Source organism: Bacillus rossius, chromosome 11, assembly GCF_032445375.1.
Source record: "Bacillus rossius redtenbacheri isolate Brsri chromosome 11, Brsri_v3, whole genome shotgun sequence".
Lineage (NCBI taxonomy): Eukaryota > Metazoa > Arthropoda > Insecta > Phasmatodea > Bacillidae > Bacillus > Bacillus rossius.
In genome coordinates, this window is record NC_086338.1 from 13,000,301 (window position 1) to 13,023,078 (window position 22,778).

The window sequence follows — 22,778 nt, forward strand, 5'->3', positions numbered from 1 at the left end:
ACAATGTAGAGGTTTTTCCAAACATCATCTACAGAATTTCCCCCCCCCCCCCCTCCCTTAAAAACATTGACATTATAAACTGTGAACATCAGTGACAGCTTAAATACTGCTTCGTAAATCCGACAAAAACATCTATATGTAGGCTAATGTGTGTGTGTGTGTATATATATATTTATTTAAATTTCTTCACAAAACAAATTTAATTGTAATTTTAAGTTTAAAATATCTTATATTTCTGTGCTAATAATATTCATTAATTTAGGTTAAGTTTATTTAATTAATTTTGGTACATATTCAGGCTATGTAGAGAGTTGTAAAGAAATATCATGATATTAGCATGATATCTTGAATAGGCCACCAACGGAATCACCTTTTACTGTAATTTCGAGTAAAGGGCATCTCCTAGACGGAGCTCCACTGTGGCGTGCGCTCTGACGGCAGCACACGGCAGAAGTCGAGAGACGTGATCTGCGGGATGGCTTGCAGCACGCCCTGCCGGTAGTCGGGTGTCGCGCACAGTGGGTTCCCTTGCAGCGTGAGGCTCCTCAGGCCGTCGCAGCTGCGCAGCCCCGCCACCTGCTCCAAGCCGTCCAGGCGGTTGGCATGCAGGTACAGCGTGCGCAGACTCGACAGTCCCATCAGCTCGTCCACCGGCACCGACTCCAGCCTGCCTCCAGAATACACTCGTTATGAATCAGGCAGCCTGCGCTAGTTACCTAGTCCCTGGTATTTAGTCAGGGGAGGAGTCTCACTCAACTCCACACCAGAACTATCTTGTTTCAATCAAGTACCTCGATATCAAATTTACTTAAAGTCCTGGTATTTTTTAAAGTTCTGCTTCAATGTTAAACTAATAACAATGCTAAATAACTATTATTGTGAAAAGTTTACTAATAGGCATGTAAAATTACAAAATAATGTTTTTCATGAAACTATGTTTTATTCATTGAACCTGTCAGATTTATGGTAAAATTTTAAATACAGATAATTTTTAAGTAATACCTATTATTTTTAAAATAAAATATTAATTGACCAAGGATGGAAACATTACTTAAATTGATTGTATCAATCTGTACATTAATTGAGGATTTGTTTTATGAATATAACATTTTTTCCCGAATTTCTAAGTTAATAATTACAGAATTTTAAGATGGTGGCTGTCGGTTAGTAAATACTACTGCACTATAGCAGGTACAATTAAATAATCTGGTGGCAACACCCTCTAGCATATGATGTGTGTACTATATGACACTAGTGCTCCTTGTATCGAGTACTGAAAACAAGAAGGTGGCAGCACTTTCTAGTATACAATGTGTGTACTAGGTCTTTTAGATGCGAGTATAGAAAACAAAGATGATGGCAACGTACTCTGTCAGCTGCTATTATTCCTTCATATTAAGAAGAAAATTTCAAGTTAGAATATGTGTTATTTTTATATATACCTTAGTTAATTAACTTTATATATAACTAATTGAATATAAATATTTCGGTGGCCGTGTGGTCAAATACCTAAGCTTTCTTATCAGAGTTACGAGCTGTCATGGTTCAAAATTTCACTAGTATACACATTTAAACACCATTCACATTTAGGTCAGCCCAGTAGCTGTTGGGTTCGAATCTGCTCAGCTCGAAAACATTTTTAATTTCTTTAAAAATTTAAAGGAATCTACATTAAGACTGACACGAAGCTATTTTTACAGTAGTAGTAGCCAACACAAAAATGCTACCCATGGCGGTACTGCGACTCGCAGGAGACAATAGCACAACTAGCGAACCATCGGGCAGTTTTATTTACCTAACAGAACTAAAAACCAAGTGTATTTGTAAGAGAAGCTGGGTTAGATAGGAACCTTAGTGCGTCTCAGGCCGAAGCCTATACGCATTGTCATGCTGGAATTATCCATGCAGGTGGGGTCGCATGCTCTGTGCGGGGACTGGCCAGCCATGGCAGCGATTGGCTCCATGACTAACTCCCCTATCATAAAACTAGCTTAAAACCATACTAAGTTGGGGCCAGGGAAAACTCTGCACACAGACATGCGGGATGCAAGGGCATGCATTAATTGCGTTGGAGTATACAGGAAGCAGAGGATGGCATGGATGAAGAGTTGGATGGAGTAGAAAATAGTCCACCATGTGGGGGGTTAGGAGCTTGGACGCGTAGTTCGCTAGCAACTAAGTAAGTGCTCCGTGCCGTGCGTTATGTGGTGCGCGAGGGCGCTATCCCTCACATTTCCAGCCGCAGCCCTCTGGCGGTAGCCTTCAGGAGCTCGCGGTACAAGGCGGATGTGACCATCACGTGTGGAAGCGATAATCCTTACATCACTGAGATCTGTGTGCCGGTAAATCATATTAATCAACCGAAACCTTCGGCACTTAATTCACGACGAATACCTGGACCAGTTTGCAGTGCAGGGGTGACCCTCCCGCCGTAGCTTCTCCTTCGCAGCGCGACCACGCTGTGGAGTTTTAAAAAGAGTACATGGCCGACTGATTCGTATCCCATTCTTTCTATAGCGGGAAGGCTGCCAGAAGGCGTAGATGAGTAATGTGAAGTGCAACATGTGTTAACAGTGTTTCCACTGTACTTTGTAGCTTAACGACTCAGGCTTAGTACCTGTCCCTCGGCTCGTGTAAATGAAACAACGGCTGCCAGTAGTTCTCCACCCAACCTACTTAGGAATCAACTATCAATGCGGAGAATGGAGTGCTCAAGGATGTCATTAGTTAGCAGGGTCTTCACCAACAGGTGCAGCCACCAGGCTTGGTGATCCACACTAGGGCCGGCGACCCAGAACCCACACCATCCCTGGGGCTAGAAGTCCGGGCTGACCTGGCGCCCTCCTGGACCAAGCTCACGATTAAATTATTGTAAATTACTTACGCGCCACTTAGTTCAACCCGGTTCTCAGTCACAGAACCGCCGGGTGGTGACAATACTAGACATTTGATTAATTAGTTTCTAAGATGTTCACATCTTAAAGATGAGGCGTGGGCCAACTTTGCTTGAAATTAGACGTAATATAATATACTAAAACAATTATTTTTTTGTATTTTGGTTTCGATTTTATAATTTTTATTACTTTTTTCCATAATGCTATTACTTAGTAACTAAGGCTTAGATACGAATATACACTACTTCAATTGCTTCTGTTATTATAATAGTTCAAAGGGAACTGTCAGCGTATAGAAACAGGCAAACGGGTAAACAAGCATTCATATTTAATTTATAAGTGTTTTCAATGTGCAATTTAAAATATCATGGTTCTCTGAAACTAACCGGCACTCGAGGTGAGGCCTACTAGGTGGGATGTGTCCCTCAGACACCGCCATCGAGCAGAATTTTGGGTGAAAAAGACGAAAGTACCCCAAGATGGTCGATGAGGTCCCGATCATAGGCAACGAGAGGCTAACACTCCCGAACTTGGCCGAATCCTTACAATTAGTAAGCCGAAAACCCCTAGAGCCATCAAGCTATAGTCCATTAAGAATAAAATTCTGCTCGATAATACTTTTATGTGTTACTCACTGGTGATTTGAATTTTTTTTGTTCTCTACGAGTCAAGTAGTATTTGGACAAAAAAACCTGATAACATATACCAGCTTAATTTTAACACCCAGTTTAAGGAATTTTCATTGAGATCCAAATTACTGAAATTACTCTGTCTAGCAAATAAATCCTTGGTTAATCTGGCGTTGTACATGAATCAATGGAGCATTACTGGAACTTTTTGTAAACTAAAACGCATAAAAATTGTATTTATTGCCAGTTATATATATTTGGGTGTATATTTTATTTAGATATATATTCTTTAATTATATTCATACCTTGTAATGTGGGTGACCTCCTATCAGTTGTGGCTTCTGTAGCTGGTGAATAGAAGCGTACATCTTGTGAGAGCAATACATTGTGAAGGGTATTTTATGTTAATATTTTATGTTAATAGTAGAAGTTACCTTTTTTTTAGTAGGGGCCTGAAACATGTGAAGAAGATTAATATTTAAACACTGATTATGTGACACATACCAGATGTACTACTACATCACATTACATTCTTTGTCTTCATTTTTGACTAATATGCATGATCGTCAGCAAAAAAACAACAAAAAAAACAATGTTCTTCTTAACATAATACTGCATTAATGACCCATAGCATACTTGTCTGATGCTCAAGCCTCATGCACCTTTTACCGAAAAGGGAAGCTTCCACTGCCACTAAAGAACCCCTGTAGTTACCAAACCGTTGTTGGAACTTATAAAAAGTGTAGCAATGTGTATCAGCATATGTGAGTATGTAAAAATACATGCAGCTTCTAGTGCATTGATACTAGTTAATTCGTACCAAAACAAACTTACACAAATCGGTATGTTTACCTTTACACTGTTTAACAATTATTTATTGATTTAAAAATCGATTACATTTATTAAACATGTGGTTGTGTATTATTTAATGTTTCAGAATCTAGAAAAAACCCGGACCTTACCGATATAGCTCCCTCGAGTAAAGTTCCAGGAAAATAAATACAATCGCATTGAAATATTCAGACAAACCACAACACCAATTTTTCTGTATGCTAGGCTTATGGAAAACCATACCCCTCAATTCATTGATACACTAATATTCAATTAAATATTGGTCAATGTAACCGTTTGATCAGATTCTTCTCCGGCCTGTAACAATTCCAATGCTTCTACCCTTTCCACAAAAGAGTCATAACTTTAGCCATCCTCCAGTATGCATGGTGTAATCAATGCTGATCCATGCTAATACTAGTCAAATTTTAATTGATGGTCACCAAAGATAACTCTTTATCGAGGCCAAACTATAGTCCCACGGAAGATATAAGTGTTACTGTAATGTTTCGTGTTAAATCAGCCAAGCATTAACTTGTGCAAAGTGCTTGCTCATCTGGCCGATACACTTCTGGTGCGAAATGTAACAGCACATAACCTTTTCAGAGACATTAGCCCAATAAATCGACCCACTCCGAAACAGCAATGTAACCGAAGTTGGTAGCCCCCAAAAGGAGCAATGAGTTTCTGGACAAAAAGAAACTCTTAATCTAAGTAGTTGAAAACCATTCTTGCTAATCGAGACTAATAATGTATGGTCGATATAATATATGGATAGATAACTTTACTTACTTGACTTTGAGGAAATTGGTGGCATACGATATACTTATATATATATATATATATATATATATATATATATATATATATATATCTTCGTTGATAAACAGTCATGTCTCTTGAAGAGAGAGGTTTGCTATTGTCAGAGAGAAGCTAAAGCTACAGTTAGCAACTGTCCATTTCACAAATATTGATGGCTTCTTCTGTCGGATACCTCACGACACCTCATTGATTGACTACCTTCCGCTTAGTTATGTAATACCAACTACAACCATTTACTGTAATATGAAGAACAAATTGTCACCAAAATATGTTCCCAAGAACGTTGCTACGTCCGCAGATATTGGATGAGGATGCTCTGACTTCCCAACCATCCACGTGGTCACTACTATCAGTAAACTTGTCTGCATGAAATTTCGCCCACATTTATGAGCTATTGGACTTTATTTAGTGCATCTTGTGCAGATGCTAAATCAAGAAATCGCTCAATGAAAGGGAGTACCATTTTTTAAAAAAATATTTCATTAATTCTATTTATAATATTTTAACAGGCTTCAGCTTGTAAGTAAATAAAAAATTCTAACAGAAACTTACTACAGATGTTAAATTAGTTACACTAGTCCATGAACAATTACTTCAAGAATAATAAAAACATTTATCTTATAACTCGTAAAGTCATGATGTGAAATCAACAACAAAATAAGTTACCCTACGTACTAACTTTTATGTCTTAATTTTACCGTTAAGTCACCCAAAACGGAGTTGTTATACTAGACATGTAGGAATATCATTGTGATTCCGAAGTGACACATAATGTTCTTGTTATGCAGTTTGTAACCATGAAACTGAATGTGTTAATCATTAAATTAAATGTAGGTGGGATAATAGAAGCAAGGTTCTATGCAGATACCTGTCCTAGATTTATTTGTGTCCAGTTTGTACATAAGAGAATATGTAATTAAAAAATACTTTTCTTTATATTTAATTATTAAAAAAAATATTTCTAATCATATGAGGGATAGTTTGCAGGTAATTTTCGTCTGCCTCGAGGAAGTAACGGTCCTTGACACTTAGCGGGTGTTGTCCCCGGTTCCCTGGCGGAGGCGAGGGTCCTGACCTGTTGAAGGAGAGGTCGAGCCAAGTGAGGAGCTGCGGCGTCTCGAGCAGCGTGTCCGCCAGTTGTCGCACGCCGCTGGCGTCACGCAGGCAGTTGTTGGCCAGCCTGAGGGCAGGGCTGAGGTAGCGACCAGACCGTCCTGTGCGTGGCGGCGAACCAGTGCAGTCGGTGCGTGGCTCCATCAGCTCCGCCTCCTCGACGCATGTCAGCCCCATGAAGGAGAGATCCACCAGGGGACACAGCCTCAACTCCTGCCCCATAGCCGCTGCCCTGCTGTTGCTGGCAAGCATGACAATGCGCGCAACAATGATGATGGCAGCATATTCATGCATCGACAAATAATGTCATCAATGTATATGACAGAGGTGCATGTTTGAAAAAAAAGAAAAAAGTGGGAAAATAATTTATTTATTGGCCACTGACATTATTTTAAATAATATTTAAAATGGCATTGCGATATATAGCGTGCTTTTCTGGTATTTTACCATTTAAGCAGTTGGTTAGTTTAGGTAAGCTACATTAAAATACAACACATTAACCTCATACATAATTTTTAATGGAGCTATCATCGACATTCTTGTACAGTATTTTAAATGTACGTAGCTAACCTAACCTAAACAACTCTTAAAATCAGGGGCGCAACAACAGGGGGGGGGGGCAAGGGTATTTTGCCCCCCCCCCCTTCTGAAACCTTGAAGTGGGGGCAAACGGGGGCAAAGAAAGTGCTGTTTAATCAATTTTTTTGATAATAAAACTGCTTAAACAGCACCATTTTCCACCTTGAAATACAAATTTCCCCGGGGGAGGACCCCCGGACCCCCCGCTTCAATAGGGGGATCGATGATCCTTTATAAAAATGTATATTGCCCCCCCTTTGGAAATTTAGTTGTTGCGCCCCTGCTTAAAATGGTAGACTTTTGATATACTATTTGAAATATCGCAATGCACTTCTAAAGAATTATTATCAGAAAAAATGTCAGGAAGAAATAATTCCTTTTAGCCAAATTTTGTTTATTTTATTTGCGGATGTGTCTCTCTCATTGAAAATTACTAAGAAAAAGGAAGCATTGGAACTAAGATGGCCACCAACGGCAGACCAAAACCTGATGGCTGCCACCAAAAGATAAAAACAAAATGGCCGCCGACAGCAGACTGACAGAAGACCAAAACAAGATGGTGGCTGAAACCAATATCAAAGTTGAAAAGTAAAAAAAAATTTCAAAAAGTGAAATTTGGGGAAATAATCTAAGATGCTGGCCATAAAGAAAAGTGGAACAACAATGTCAAACACATCCAAGATAGCAGATATAGCAATTATCAATGGTCATGTTCACAAATCCAAGATGGAGGATTAAAAATTGTGTAAGGTTATAGAAAAACAACAATGGTCGCCGGGTTCCAGGTCAATTTACAAAGGTCAAAGCTCAAGGTCCAAATGAATTAATGGTTTAATGGACGAAGTCACATCCAAAATGGCTGCTAATTTTTATGGATTAATGGATGACATCACAAATCTAAGATGGTGGATTCAAGATTGCATAAGGTTGTAGAAAAACAAATAGATAGGATTCAATATGGCCGCCGGGGCCAAGGTAAAAGTTCAAGGATCACGGTCATAGGTCAAAGTCAAAGGTCAAGGTCAATGTTCAAAATAATATGTCAGCATAAAATCTAAGATGGCGGACTTTACAAATCATAGATGGCGGATTTAATATGGCCACTTGATCCACGATCTACCTCTTCTCCCATACCTCTCGTTTACTATCTACTTATAACATTATAGATACCTATTGCAATGAAAATAATCTAATGGTCACTTCTGTGTTCATAGACTATGAAGTCACAGCGACAAAATCACTGACCTGCCAACAGTACTGTGAGGATGACATATAAATTCTCAGTTTTAAGTAGTAAAATGATCCATTAGATTTATTACTACAATGTAAGACAAAATGCAGCAGTATTCTATTTAACATGGCTATTGCTGGCTTACATATTGCATTAAATAATAACTTCTCTGTCAATGTCTTATGAATATTCTGTTTTAGTTATTTTCTGCATTATTAAAATGAAAGATGTGCATTGGGTATTTCCAGGGGAAAAATAAATTAAATTTTTTTAAGATGCTTAGAATCTATGGTTCATTATTAAAGTCATAAATCATACACATTTCCTTATTGCTAACAGTTGTACGGAAACAAATAAACATACCAATAAATATCATAATATTGTTATATGTTCAATTAAAGTTATTGACAACGAGTGGTTATTTAGAAGTTATTAGCTCTGATTCGACATATCTATAAACAAGTTATAAGATGGAACTCCAAATGTGTAGTTGTCAGTGAGTGTTCAAACAGACTGGGAGTGGGAAGGCTAGTGCTCGTAAAATGGTCAGTGAGTGTTCAAACAGACTGAGAGTGAGGAAACTAGTGCTCATATGCCGGGCAGTCTGTCTGGTCGGTAGTGCTGTAGTCACCAGCGGGCAGCACCCTGTTTGCTTGCTCCAGCACCTCGGCGCTGGGATGCTGTTGACGTGTGTTCAGGAAGTACCATTCTGCAACATGCACCATCACTTACAGTAAGCGGTAATTATTCTGGTTAGTTAAATTACTGTCGCCCTTGAAGTTATGCTACAGTCTGAGCTGAACTTATTGGCATCCATCCCATTACCTTGTTATGGTACATACTGATACCTGTATTCTGAACTTAACTCCAAATATTTTCTTCCAATATGATCATACAAATGTCAAAATACTTAAACGAAAATTTGATGCATGCATTTTCTTACAAAACTTTTTTTTAAAGAGATAGTTTTTGTTTGAATATTTATTCCAGTGAGGTTTTTAATTGATTCTATAGGACTACATGTGTTAATTAACATCAAACCAAGTCTGTGTGTAAGTCAAAATGATCTGGCATTACCGGCAGTCTGTTAAAAAATGTTTCTTGCTAAAGTGACAATAAACAAAGAGAGGATTCCATTGCTCACATTTATTCTTAAGTCGTTTTAAAGATTTTTAGAGAAAAACTATGGAAATTCGAATAATGTTTTCTGTTGATATCACGTATCGCTTATGGGTCGAAAATGATGGCCCCATAACGGCCAGTCTGAAAAACGCTGTGGTGAGAGAGGATCGCTTTCCTGCGGGAGTCCTTTACATTTTTTGTGTTAACTTATGTCAATATTTTCAATAGTGTATTACTAGGTTTTAACTTTTTTTATTGACTTCCATGTGTTCTCTAACCATTTGAAGCAGAGACCCCTTTCTTCAACCTGGACTTACTACACTGGCACGTGACCTGGGAAAAAATAAACGGCATAGGCCAACTTTGGATATTTTATGATTAATACGCCTGTTTACAGAATTAGAAGCTTCACAATGAAGGGTTGGTTGGACCATACTTAGTTTATAAAATGTTCTGCTGTTAACCTATGTGTGCATGATGTCACTGAGATCGTCCTACTGGTGTAACAACCACCTGATCACTTTGTGAATGTGTTCATCTGCACATGCAGTATATGTTCAATGTGGACCTGCAAGAGCATGTGACACTGAGTGAAGAACATTTTTAGCCAGTCAAACACATCCTGGGCAGATGGAATACACTAATGTTACTGGTGCGGTGTCAACAAGTCGATCTGGCATGGCAATGGTGAAGTAATTTTGGATGAAATTTTGGAGCCAGTAAGCTAGGCTCAGAAATATTTGTATCTGCTGGTGCTTAGTATATTTTTCTTTCTCTAGGTCTAGTAGGTGAAAGCGGTTGTCATCAATGTATACCACATTCCTGAGGAAATTTTATATCAGCTGATCAAACTGGCAATTATGGGTGGCACATTTTAGGTGTTGATTTACGATCCTTTTCAATTTAATTCACACATGCAGATATTTTTCACAGGTTTCACAGCACACCAGAAAATCGCTTCATTCAGCTTTTCCACACACACAGCCTCGCGCCACTCAGTCGCACTCTCGATACCGTCACTCCACGTCGCACCACTCGCGAGGGGGTCTCTCGCACTCTTCGCCGATGTCACACTTCCCTTCACTCGCGGAACTCTCGGAACATGTTCGGAACTTTCGCGAAACTCGTCGCGGGACCCCCGCGGAGGCCGGCGTCACTGCTTGAGTACCTGGGATGCCCTTCTCGAACCGAAGAGAGTGTCTGTGACGAGTCGCGTCATCCCGGGCCGACCCTACGTCCAAAACATCGATAAAAGCGGCACCCATTCAGGCCACTCCACACGGCGGCCCGCGGAATTCACGAGGCCATTCAGCGATAGATAACAGCGCCGAGGAAGAACGTGTTGCGGGGATTGGCGGGAGAGGGGGTAGCGACGACCCTTGTAATGCGGCCAGGCACGCGTGGCATGCCTTACGTCAGTGGAAGGTACGTGACACCAGTGGCCATGCAGGGTCGCTGGCCAGCTATGAACCTGGCACCGTGGTTTGGTCTTTTGCGTTCGTAACAGTACATAGAAATGAATTTTTTTTTGTTTAGCCCATATGCGTTCCTATATCATTCATCCGTTTGAGATGAAATTTTGGGTGAGTTTTTATACGCATGACCGCGAAGGTTTCTGAGTTGATACAATCATTTTACAATAGGTGGCGCGTGAATTGTTTCAACAAATTAATTTTTTTATGTAGTTTAGTGGCAGTTTGTGTGTTTTCTTTATATGAGTGCGTATGCATGACATTATTTAATTGAATTACATATGAAAGAGAAATAGAGAGTTAGAAATATGTGTGTCTACTTAAAACCAATTACAATAGAAAATTGAACGAGGCATTACAACGCATGCTGAGCATTAGCTAGTGATAAATAAATAAAAATGTCCAAATTTTTACCATTAAATTTCGACATACCTTCAATAGCTAAGTGACGTAAAAAAAAAATCCTGATAGATCACACGAAGAACATTTTCTAAAATAAATCTCCAGAAAAATGAATTTTCAAGTATAAAGTTTGTGGTCATATTCTTTTATGATGGGATAACGAGGTTTACTCAGATGAAATCCTTTTAGTATGCGATGATGGAACATTTATAAGGTACATGAAAAAGGTATCAAAATGCTATAGGTAGCCCGCAACAAAGGACATTAATCACCTCTATGCCTGGCATGACGTCCTTCAAAAAATTAGATTTCCCAAGTTGTTAAAAAAAGTTGTTACTATATGTGGAGGAAAATAATAAGTAACAACAAAGTTTAAAAAATATGCATAGTCCTAAATACGATTGAAATGTCAGATTTTCTTGATACAAGTGCCACTTATGTTAATTTTGTACTGTATATTTGAAGCTTAAATATAAAATAAATATTTTATTTGTCCGTGATATCTTTAGAGCGTAAGCAGAATTTAAAAATAAGAGTAGTACGGAAATTTTGTCATTTAGGTTACTAATACTTATTATAAGTATTTATAGCTGTGTTAAATAAATACATTTGGTATGTTAAAATTAAATTGTTATTTTACAATCGGAAAATATGTTTATATTTTACAATAAAAAAAATCAATCCATAATTTTTTTAAATCCCAATAAAAATCATTCCTTCGCTGAGCGATAATTCTTTCAATTCGGAATTTAATTTTTAACCCCGTCACCCTTTTTTGATCTCAAATCATGTTTTGGACCACTATTACATTTTACACAACTAGCGCAATTTCAAAATAATTTAAAAAGAAAAATTTTTGAGAATCAGCCATATATACACACTTTTAGAAGACACGCTGTTATCAAAATAAATATGTAGATATGAACCTAAAAATCTACCGAAATACTTATTTATTTTTACGAGATCCGAAAATAATTTCCACCCATAGTAAGGTAACGACTTCGAAAATATTCATATACTGCTAGGCACATGGCAGGAATGACAGGTGACTATTTTGATGTTTTTACCTTTAGTGTTCTCACTCCTGGGATTCGTGCCACACATCCACACCACGGCGTAGTTGTCGTAGTCGGTATCTATTATGTGCAGCTTGCCGTTATCTATAAAAACCAATAATAACATTGATACAAGCTGGGAACGCATAATGCTGTTTGAAAGGATAAAGCCATAATAAAAACACAAATATTTGTGTTATGTTTCACACTTGCTTCCAAATGAAGAAGGAAATTGCTCTTACATACTGTATGAGTTATAACGTATTTTTAATTCATTGTGTATCAGGATCGACATGAAAAACCTAGAGAATTTTCTATGTATTACGTTTGCAGAATAGTTGGTAATGTTAAGAACAAAAACAGCCAGTTAGGATCTTTTTGTTATGTGTTATATAAAAAGCTGCTACATACTCTCTTGTCTCTTCACTGGTGTAACGGAAATGTCCCCTTAACATAACTTTGGGAGACTGTTGGATCTTGTAGTTTCAAATATAAAAGAATAACAAATGCGATTTCGTCTATATATTAGTTCCTCTATATTTATTTTACTATTAATTAAGTAAACATAAACCCACAAAACATTATTTCAAACAACAGGTTAAAAAGGTAACTTAATTTACATATATGTATTGACAAATATATTAAGATTATAACATTTAATGTATGGGTTGACAAATATATTAAAATTATATTATTTAATGAACGGATTGACAAATATATTAAAATTATATTATTTAATGTATGGGCAGGCCTTAATAAGAATATTACTATTAGGTTTCGTTTGGCATAGATAAAACGAATCAGAAACAATAAAAGGTTAAAATGAACAATCCCATAATATTACTTTTTTGTGCTTAGAGTTATTAAAGTCCTGTAAGAAATAGATTCGAATATTCCAGTCTCTTTAATGGAGTTATCAAATTGTCACGCTGTAGACACCACTGAGAATTTGGAGGACTGGAGAGTTGAAACTAGCTGGCCGAAGGTGATGTGTTGCGGGCTACCAGGGCGCCCTAGCCGTCCTGGGTCCCCGAGGAAAGGAGCGAGGCTGCGGTCGTCATGCCCGCTCCAGGCTCTTGAACCCTGTCTGTGAACAAGCCCAAATCCGACATGGTCAGAACTGGTTTACAGACAGTCAGTAAATTGGCAAAAAAAATGCCCACCAAAAACGGCGATGGCCGGGGAATAAAAGATTGGCAAAAACTCACCAAACAGGGAGTGGCTCTTGTGCTCAGCAAGACTGCCCGCCAGGATGCGAGGCGAGGACCAGCGCCGAATACGTCCGGTTGCCGCGGAAGTTACCGTAAATTAAAAATAATTAGTAATTTAGCAAAGTATAACTATCTCTACTAGGCACGCAGACTGACCAATTACTGGTTAAGAATAAAGTTTAGGGACAACATCCCTTGACTAGCCGACTACATTCATGTACGTGGACCGACTGAAGTCTTGCTGGCTGCTCGCCGGGGATCCGAGGAGGTCGGTCTACCAGCGGTGCGGAGTCCCCACGGGGCGGCAGCGACTCGTGATTAAAACAGGCGATTGTTTTCGAAAGAAAGGTGGGAAACTTCGGCTTTCAGGCCGAAAGGTTCCGAAGATTTCCGAGGGGGTGCTCCAGAAATACAGACTTCGATATCTCGAAGTTGGCGTTAGTGGCCGATCGCAGCGCGACCTACTGAGGAGTGTCCGAAACAAGAAGAGATCGATCGATTCGTGCATCTCTCACACGAGGCGACTTCGAAAGCATGGAAATTATGGAGGGGACTAGTGCAGCGCTCTGGTGGCTTGGAAATGAATTACGGGGGAACTGCTTGTGGCGTGAGGCACCAAGGGGCAGGTTTTTAACGGGCGTTCAAACACCTAGGGGAAATAACTCGAAAATCCGCCACGAGAGGGCAGAGACAGTACTTTTGAAGACCGGCGGATGTCCTTGGCTTCAGCCGTAGTTGATGGTCGGTCAATGCACTGGGCATGTTTCCCTGGAAAGGTTGGAGAAGGGATGTGCATATATATATATATATATATATATATATATATATATATATATATATATATTGCTCGAAAACATTTAAGAAACTACATAAAAATTAAGTCCATAGTTAGTTAACATATATATATATATTTTTTTTTCTGAAGATAGCTTTCACAATGGCATTTTTCTATGTGGAAGGAAATGTAGTAATTATTAAGCTAGTGTTGAAGATATGTGTTTATATTTGAGTGAATATTTGAAATAATATGATTATTTAATAGTTAGAGCCATGTCGTCTGGTAGACGTAAACAAGATGGCGGACGTGATGTCACACTAGCCGGTGAAATATACATACCTTGGCATTAGTGATGGGAGGTCAGTCTGTCAGCGTCTTCCATGGAGGAAGGATATGTCGTCATTTTTATTTTGTCCTCACCAGGTTCGAACTGAAAACTTCATGATGTAAGTGCATGTTTTATTAGAAATTATATCAAAATTCTATTAATTAACCTTTTATAAATTTTAAAATTTTCCCGAATTTTTTGTATAATAATTACAGATTTTCAATTTGGCAGCCCTGATAATATAATCCAGTATTTCGGAACGTTTTTTATTTAAATTATTATTTATTAATATTTTAGTAATTTAAAATTTCTTCCCAATTTTCTGTTATTAAAAAGAATTTTCATAATCGCATCCGTAAGAAGAAAATTGCAACGTTCTAGAATCCAAGATGTTGGGCGTATCGAAATGTGCAACGATGACATCATACACAACCAAGATGGCAGGCGTAACAAAACGTACAACGTTTATAGAATCTAGGATGGCGACTTTAACTAAATGTGCAAAGTTGATGTCTTAATTCAAGATAGCGGAGTTTTTTATTAAATTTTTATTAATTAAATAATTTTTGAATTTTAAATTTTTTCCGAATTCCTAGCATAAATATTACGGTTTTTCAAGATGGCGGCCGTAACGATAATTGCAACAGTTACGTCATAATTCAAGATGGCCTGTGTGATTTAAGCAATATTTATTAATATTTTAAAAATTGGAATTATTACTTTTTTATATATTTTTATACATAAATTACATTTTTACTCTTGCTGGTAATCGAACCGAGGACCGAAATCGATTAAGTAACTAAACATTTTAAGTAAGTTAACCTTTTTTGATATTTTTTGATATTTTTTTTTTTTGGATTTATGATAAAAATAAAGGAATTTCAATTTTACGGTCAACATCATCCAAGATGGCCACCAGAGGCTTATTAGAGACCTTTTTTGCGGAATTTTGGTTCTTTCTATGGCAAAAGTCATTGAAGTTTTAGTCAAATTCCAAATTTGTGAATTTTTTGAGGAATAAAACGGAAAATATTATCCTCAAAAGTGGAATTCTAATTTCGAAATAGAAATATTTTATTTTTAAAATTTGTTGGGATTCTTGGTGGAATTGTTTCCTAAAAACTGGAAATTTTGGCGGATTTTGGCAAATTTTGAGTCTTTTTGTCAAAATTTGGCAAATATTGAAGGCAAGGTCAAGGTCAAGGTAATCCAAGATGGCCGCCATGACGTCACAATAAAATATGGCGTCGACAATCCTTAATCCTCAGCTTGAAGCTTGGGCTCGGTCCGGCTACTATATACTTCTGACCTTGTCTTCAGTAAACCGATTCGTTCTGAGAATTAGTCATTTCAAGCCAATGCAGAAATAAATATTCATTATTTTTTTTAAATTTCGCAAGTATTTCTGTAGTAGTGTAGAATTTATGTACTTAATTTTTGTTTGTAAAATAACTTGTGGTATTTTATTTCTTGAACCTGTCACTTTTATGGTAAATTGAAGTGATATTTAATTAAACCTAATATAAACTTTTTGCATCGATCAAAGTTTGAGCCAACAATTGAAATCGATCGAATGAATCTAAACTTTATTGAAAGAAATTTTTAGAAAACGTTTAGAAATTTTTCCAATTTTTCAATATTGCGGTCAAGATTGCCGACAAGAAGGCGGATGCCACGATAGTCAGGCAATAAATATTACTGCCCTCCAGCGGGTAAACATCATACTTATATGAGACAGCAGTGATCTCTAGCAGATGAAAACATAATGCCAGATCCAAGATTGCCTACATGATGTCATACTATGGAAGTAATAAATCACTTGATATTAGTGATGGGGTCGGTCTGCTGGTAGCCTCCGTGGAGGAAGGCTTTGCAATTATTGCATACACCAGGAATCGAACTTAGGACTCGGAACTTGAAAACATATGCGAGTTTATATTATATTATTTCTAGTTTATATAAAATGTTTACATTTGTTTTGGTTTTTATTTTAAATGTGAATTGTAATCGAGGCGTCATATTTCACTCGAGACACATTTCAGACATCTTCAAGGTCAAAGTTTACGATATAGGCTCATAGCTTTATTTTAATTTTCAAGAAGTTTTAAGCAGCTTTTAAGACATTTAATTATTCTAAAGACAAAAATGCTTTGAAGAGTTTAAAATTATTGCATTTTTTAAATTTTTGATGGGAAATTTTCCCTTGAAAATCGAATTTTTTAATAATTTTGAGGATTATTAAGTGGTTTTTGATGTCACAAACCAAGATTGCGGACCGCCTCCACGGCTACACAACATTCAACCTCAGCTGTCACCTCCATTCCTATATTACTGTCATGTCTTGATAAACTGAGTACACTGGTTTAAATTATTGCATATTATTACAAAAATGTTTAGCTTGGCACCTAAGAAAGACGACGTAGGGATGATTACAGATAGAACCCAGTTGTGTTAGACATTTTTTTTGAAGTTAATATATAGTTTTAAACTGGAATTTAGCACGACATGCTCGGTGACTTACAGGACGCTTGGTGATCCTCCCTGTGTACCTCGTACTGGCCGTCCGCGGAGCCTGCCACAGCTTTGTGCATGTGCAGTCTGAGCGATGAATAAGCTGCCGATCTGCAACAAACAATTATTTCAGACATTTTGCACGAGCAAATGGCACAGGCTTCCAACTAAACCAACTGTGGCACAAGTGGCTGCGAGGCTCTCAGGCACACACACGGGAGGGGGGGGGGGGGGGAGGACATGTGAATCCACCGGTGATGACCTACAGAAAAAGAAAAATTATGAAACGATTTTGTAATGGTTTGGGAGTTATTTCGAGAATTTATGAAGAAAAAAAAATACATGTTCTTATTGATGCAACAACAAAGACTCACTATTGCACCACATGACAAGGTGTATTAAATAATTGATTGCGACTTATATTTCCTAATGGTGTAACGATATATCCCCAGGCGGTCATAAATGATGTAATATTTGACAAGGTATCCAGCGCTGTGTGGTAAAAAACCACATTGGGTTCAGCGACTACCTGGATGCTCTGCAGGACCACCGCATGAGACGGGTCGCAGTTAGAACCATGCGTTCGAGGCAGCATGCGCTTTGCAGTGTGAGCACAAATAAGCTGGCCAAAACTGTGGGTGGATGCCAAACGCAGGATATGCACTTGGTCCGCCACGGATATATTGGTGACGTCGAATAAATATATATATGCTGTATTGAGTTTCCATTTGTTGTAAATAGTTACCGTTTTTGTGCATAGTTTCTGTTTTTGTGCGTGGTTACTATTTTTGTGCATAGTTTCTGTTTTTTTATATATAGTTTCTATTGGTGTGAATATTTTTTTCTTAACCCTAGATTTGTTGTTGTGAAGTGAACTGTGAAAAGTCTTGCTTTATTTCAATAAATAAGATTTTAACAGAATACTGATTATTATTTATATATAACCTTTATTTATAAGGTAATCATACTTAAATTGGACTCGGAGAAAAACGACACGTAAAATATTTACACAAACAATAAAATATCTGCTTCCATGCAGTTTTTAAACACAAAAAATATGCAAACACTGACTTGGAGAAGAGTAAAAAGTATATATATATATATATATATATATATATATATATATATATATATGCAAACATTTAAAATATATTCTTCCATGTAGCTTTTTAAACAAGAAAATGCAAACACGATCATGCTTAGAAAATAAATAAAATATATACGCAAACACTAAAATATCTGATTCCGAGCAGCTTTTAAACACAAACACGCAAACACGTTTCTGCTTAGAAGAGAGTCTTACTCGTGAGTTAGGACTCTGAACATTTTTTATCCTGAATGGTGTAAGATGGAGTAAATAAATTAAAATTTGATGTAACACAATTTATTAAGTATTACCTATTACTTTACTTTAACCATTGAAATCACAATGCTGAGATAATTAATTTCATTTATGATAACATATTTCTCAGACTAAGCATGTAAATTAAAATGAATGACTTTAAGAAAAAAATTGTGGTAACAGTTACCATCATAAACAAAATGTTTGAGGATTTGGTGAATTTTTTGTGGTTTTTTAGAAACATTTGTGGATTTTTTGGTCTATAAAGTTTATAACAACACTGGTAGAGGATAGAACCTCGACCTTACTTACACTGATGATCAATGGTGATATTCATCACATGAAATCAAGATGTCGGTCAATACTTAACCAAAACAAGTTGGTTGCCTACAGCAGATGACGGGGTGTGTTTTAATTGAAATTTAAGTATGTAAATTTTTAAATTTTTTCTCAATTATTTTGGATAATACACACAATTTCAAGATGGCGGACATAAATAAACGTGCAACACACAGGAATGGGGCATTCGATGATGATTTCATCATAAAGAAAAGTGCAACATGCAGGAGTGGGGTGTTTCATTGAAAAAGGCAGAAAGTTATAGAAAACGCAATGGCGGATGTGACGTTATAATTAAAAATGACCACCAGAAGTGACGTAATTCAGTATAGCCACCGGAAGTGATATAATCCAAGATGGCCGCGAGAAGTGACGTAATCAAAGATGGCCACTGCAGATCCCTGGATCGCGACCCTGAACCTGGTGCTCCAGGACCTACCAAATATACCTACTAATAATTGAAGAAAAATATAGGCCCATAAGTGAGAGTTTAACTGATAATAAAGTAGAGGGAGCTGAAAATAGAAATTAAAAATTTAGTACAGGGGTGCGTAGCCAAATAATACACGGGTGGAGGGGGGGGGGGGGGTACTTAGCGAAAGCGAATAGTACATAAAGAGTAGGAGGGTAGGTGGTTTGTAATGGTGGGGGGGTCAGTAAGCTGGTGGTCCCCACGGAGGTATGGTTACAAATATTGTTCTTGTCGGTTAAGAACTGAGTACCTCCAAAGTTCATGACAAAATATATGTTTAAAAACTAGATATATATTTTTTTAAAGTGGTTGTTTATTAAATTACTCTTGCCGGCATCTACTGACGGTTATGAATTCCATTGCATTGTTACATTTTTTAAAATTACATAATTTTGAGGTGACAACGTCTAATAAATGATGAACGCAGGCTGCACGCACGAAAAAAGTGTCTCTTTACGCACATTGTCCCGTTATGCTGTGTCCCGTTACGCTCATTGTACGCTTGCGCCGCATCTATCTCTCTTCCACTCGATTGGAACAACCATCGATTTGACTTTTTCGAGGAACATTAAACTTGAAACACTCCCATTCGTTACCTACTTTTCCTATCATCGTACTATCCTTAACAGAATAACACAGATTGGAAGAAGTTCAATAGCAAACATGTATATAAGTTATAGTTAAAATAATCTGTTCGTTAAAGTAATAAACATATTTGAATTAATGAGTGCAAAGAAAAGTAAATTTATCAATTAAATTGTAGATTTCACTTCACTCCTTCTTTGTATCCATACAAAATAGTGATAATTCAATAAAAATGATTCAATTTTATTCATAAAAGTATGCAATCATTTCATCAATGTTTTGTTATGACGTTGTCACGTTAAACTATCGTCCGTAAACCGACTTTACAGACAACCATTTTTTTTTACACATGTGCATATGTAATCGAGGTTACTAAGCCAGCCAAGATGGCCGGCAGGACGGTGGCTGAGTAACAGGCAATTTGCCTAACAGCGGTTTGCCTAAACATGATTTCTTTATGGCGATTTGCCTAAAGTCATTTCGCCTAAAGGCGTTCTGCCTAACGGCGTTTTGCCTTACGGCGATTTGCCTAACGGCGATTTGCCTAACGGCGTTTTCCCTAACGGAGTTCTGCCTGACGGCGATTTGCCTAACGGCGTTTTGCCTAACTCCGATTTGCCTAACAGCGCTTTGCCTAACGGCGATTTGCCTAACGGCGTTTTGCCTAAAATGTTACTATGATGACAAAACTTCGTTTTACCTAACGGCGAATTGCCTAACGCCATTTTGCTAATGGCGATTTGCCTAACAGCGTTTTGCCTAACCTAACCTAACCTAGCCTAAGCTAACCTAACCTAACCTAAGCTAACCTAACCTAAGCTAACCTAACCTAACCTAACCTAACCTAACCTAAGCTAACCTAACCTAAGCTAACCTAAGCTAACCTAAGCTAACCTTACCTAACCTAATGGCATTTTGCCTATCAGCGGTTTGCCTAACGGCGATTTGCCTAACGACGTTTTGCCTAACTCCTATTTGGCCAACGGAGATTTGCCTAACGGCGATTTGCCTAACGGCGTTTTGCCTAACGGCGTTTTGCCTAAACGGCGTTTTGCCTAAACGGCGTTTTGTCTAAAATTAGGCAAAACGCCTTTAGGCAAAACGACACATTCCCCTGGTGGCTGGTGGTCGACTCACGTGGTGTTGTACCAGGCGACGAGCCCCGCGAGGTGATCGGCCGCCGCGCGGCTGTACTCGGTGCGCAGGCACCTGGCCGCCGCCTCGACCCCCGTCTGCCGCAGGTTGTGCCACGTGCCCAGCAGCTGCAGCACACGCCAGGTCCTCCCTCACCGCCTTCTGTTCCTGTTTGGTCCGCCTGGCAGACTGGCGCGCCCTGATCAACTGTCTGCCACCGCGCGCTGTTGCCAGTCTACCAGTTTCAGCTACGAAACTTTCATCAGTACGAGAGATCCCCGCTGAATTTTGTGTAAAATACGTCGTAAATAGCCATTTCCAATAGTTTTTTTTCCTTCATAATTTCATCCGATGTACAGACATTTATCTCAAACAGTTTTATCATTAGTATAGATTTACGGATGATTATTATTGTGAATTATAATTTTTTTTTTTAATTTTTTATTTTCCAAGTTCGGAGAAACTGTCAATCTTAGAAGTCCCTTTGTACCCAAATAGTTGAATGTGAAAGTGTAATTGAATTACTAGTTTTATAAAATTACACAAATTTATTATGTGTCTATAACATTTTCGTAACAGAAATATTATTATTTTTTTAACTAAAATATTTATTTTGACACTGATTAATATTAATGTTAACAACTAGAAATTCCAAATATTTTTTTGTTTCACAAAAATACATGATTTCGATTAAGTAACTTAGTCCAAAGATAAACTGGAGACGAGAATGTATGAATAAGCCAGTGGCACTGGGAGACGGGAGCTCACCCTGTCCTCGTCCAGGGAGGCCTTGGCCGCAGGGTCGCTGCAGGCAGCCCTGGCCTGTGACGTCAGCAGCAGCCCCAGCAGCAGCGGCAGCAGCATGGCGCGGAGTGAGGCCGAGCGGAGCGGCCCGCTTATGTAGTGCTGCCGGGTCGCGAGGTCGGGAGGTCGCGGCGATGCCCTGGCTCGCGGTCACGCCGGCTCCACTGCTTGCACAGTCGCACAGTCCTGCCGTATTGAGTTATACTGAAACCTAAGGAACAGCTTGCAGTGATGCTTATATTTTACAGTTATCCTGCTCGACGTGGCTTTGAATATAGGTTTCGACTCTTTTTTAAAGTCAGTGTTGTGTACTGTGGTCACTATAATGACACTGTCAGTCCCTTGGGTGAAATAACCAGTTATTTGCATTTGTCATTTACCGACTGCAGCCTGTTTATTCATATCAGACTCTGTCGAAGTATAAAATATAGGAAAGATAATTTCCTCGCTGGATTCTATAATATGATAAACTAGCTGCAGTACCCGGCTTTGCCCGGGCTGAACACCGGGTGATATATTGTCCGCGAGTTACAGCAAAATGGATAGCGATATGTCCAGTGTGTTGGACATTAAGAAATGACACATAATTACTGTTTGTGTATCTGTGACCTATGATTTTCTGTTTACCCATGGCGATCGGTTGAAAGGTTTAGAAGTTGATGCGCTACAGCGCCATCTAGCGGCGAGTTACAAAAAAAATGGATGATAAAAAAACTTCGATGTGCCAACTTTCATGGCGATCGGCCAAACGGTGTAAGAGTTTATCGACGTCATACATACCAAAATCCAATCATATATAATATTATATTTCGAAATTTTGGGGCTTTCACTTTTGCGAAAAGTGGATGTTCAGGACCTCGAATGGTTTGGAACACTCCATCTCGAAAGAAATGATATTTGAAATTCCTGAAATTGTCGAAATTTTGGGGCTTTGTCTCCAGAGGGGGAGGGGTTATTTTGAGGACCCTGAATGGCTGGGAAACAATAAAAATCGAAATAATGATATTTGAAATTCTTTAAATTTTGGGGTTTTGACCCCTGAGGGGGGGGGGGGGGGTGATGTTGAGGACCCTGAATGGCTCGTAAACACTACAAATCGAAAAAGAATAGGTTTTTGGAAATTT

General features: G+C 38.2%; 2 protein-coding genes across 2 annotated transcripts; both read right to left on the reverse strand.

The window, feature by feature from the left end:
* Positions 1–257: 257 nt before the first annotated feature.
* LOC134536640 (leucine-rich repeat-containing protein 51-like) lies at positions 258–6,583 on the reverse strand. The gene is made up of 2 exons (XM_063376443.1): positions 6,252–6,583; positions 258–667 (listed from the first exon to the last, which is right to left on the reverse strand). Exons 1-2 carry the CDS (start codon positions 6,581–6,583, stop codon positions 403–405), a joined length of 597 nt encoding a protein of 198 aa, XP_063232513.1. The 3' UTR covers positions 258–402.
* Positions 6,584–8,665: 2,082 nt separating this feature from the next.
* Positions 8,666–21,718, reverse strand: LOC134536641 (lazarillo protein-like). The gene is made up of 5 exons (XM_063376444.1): positions 21,619–21,718; positions 20,854–20,978; positions 16,989–17,089; positions 12,163–12,255; positions 8,666–8,808 (listed from the first exon to the last, which is right to left on the reverse strand). Exons 1-5 carry the CDS (start codon positions 21,712–21,714, stop codon positions 8,681–8,683), a joined length of 543 nt encoding a protein of 180 aa, XP_063232514.1. The 5' UTR covers positions 21,715–21,718; the 3' UTR covers positions 8,666–8,680.
* Positions 21,719–22,778: the final 1,060 nt, after the last annotated feature.

Bases quoted from the DNA above. Each gene is read 5' to 3' on its own strand.
- LOC134536641 (XM_063376444.1), bottom strand. From the start codon at position 21,714: ATGCTGCTGCCGCTGCTGCTGGGGCTGCTGCTGACGTCACAGGCCAGG. The intron at 20,979-21,618 runs GTGAGCTCCCGT...CGTGTGCTGCAG, and splicing joins CCTCCCTGGACGAGGACAGG to CTGCTGGGCACGTGGCACAA. The intron at 12,256-16,988 runs GTAAGTCACCGA...TGGTTTTTATAG, and splicing joins GGAGGATCACCAAGCGTCCT to ATAACGGCAAGCTGCACATA.
- LOC134536640 (XM_063376443.1), bottom strand. From the start codon at position 6,583: ATGCATGAATATGCTGCCATCATCATTGTTGCGCGCATTGTCATGCTT. The intron at 668-6,251 runs GTCAGGACCCTC...TTCTGGAGGCAG, and splicing joins CTCGACCTCTCCTTCAACAG to GCTGGAGTCGGTGCCGGTGG.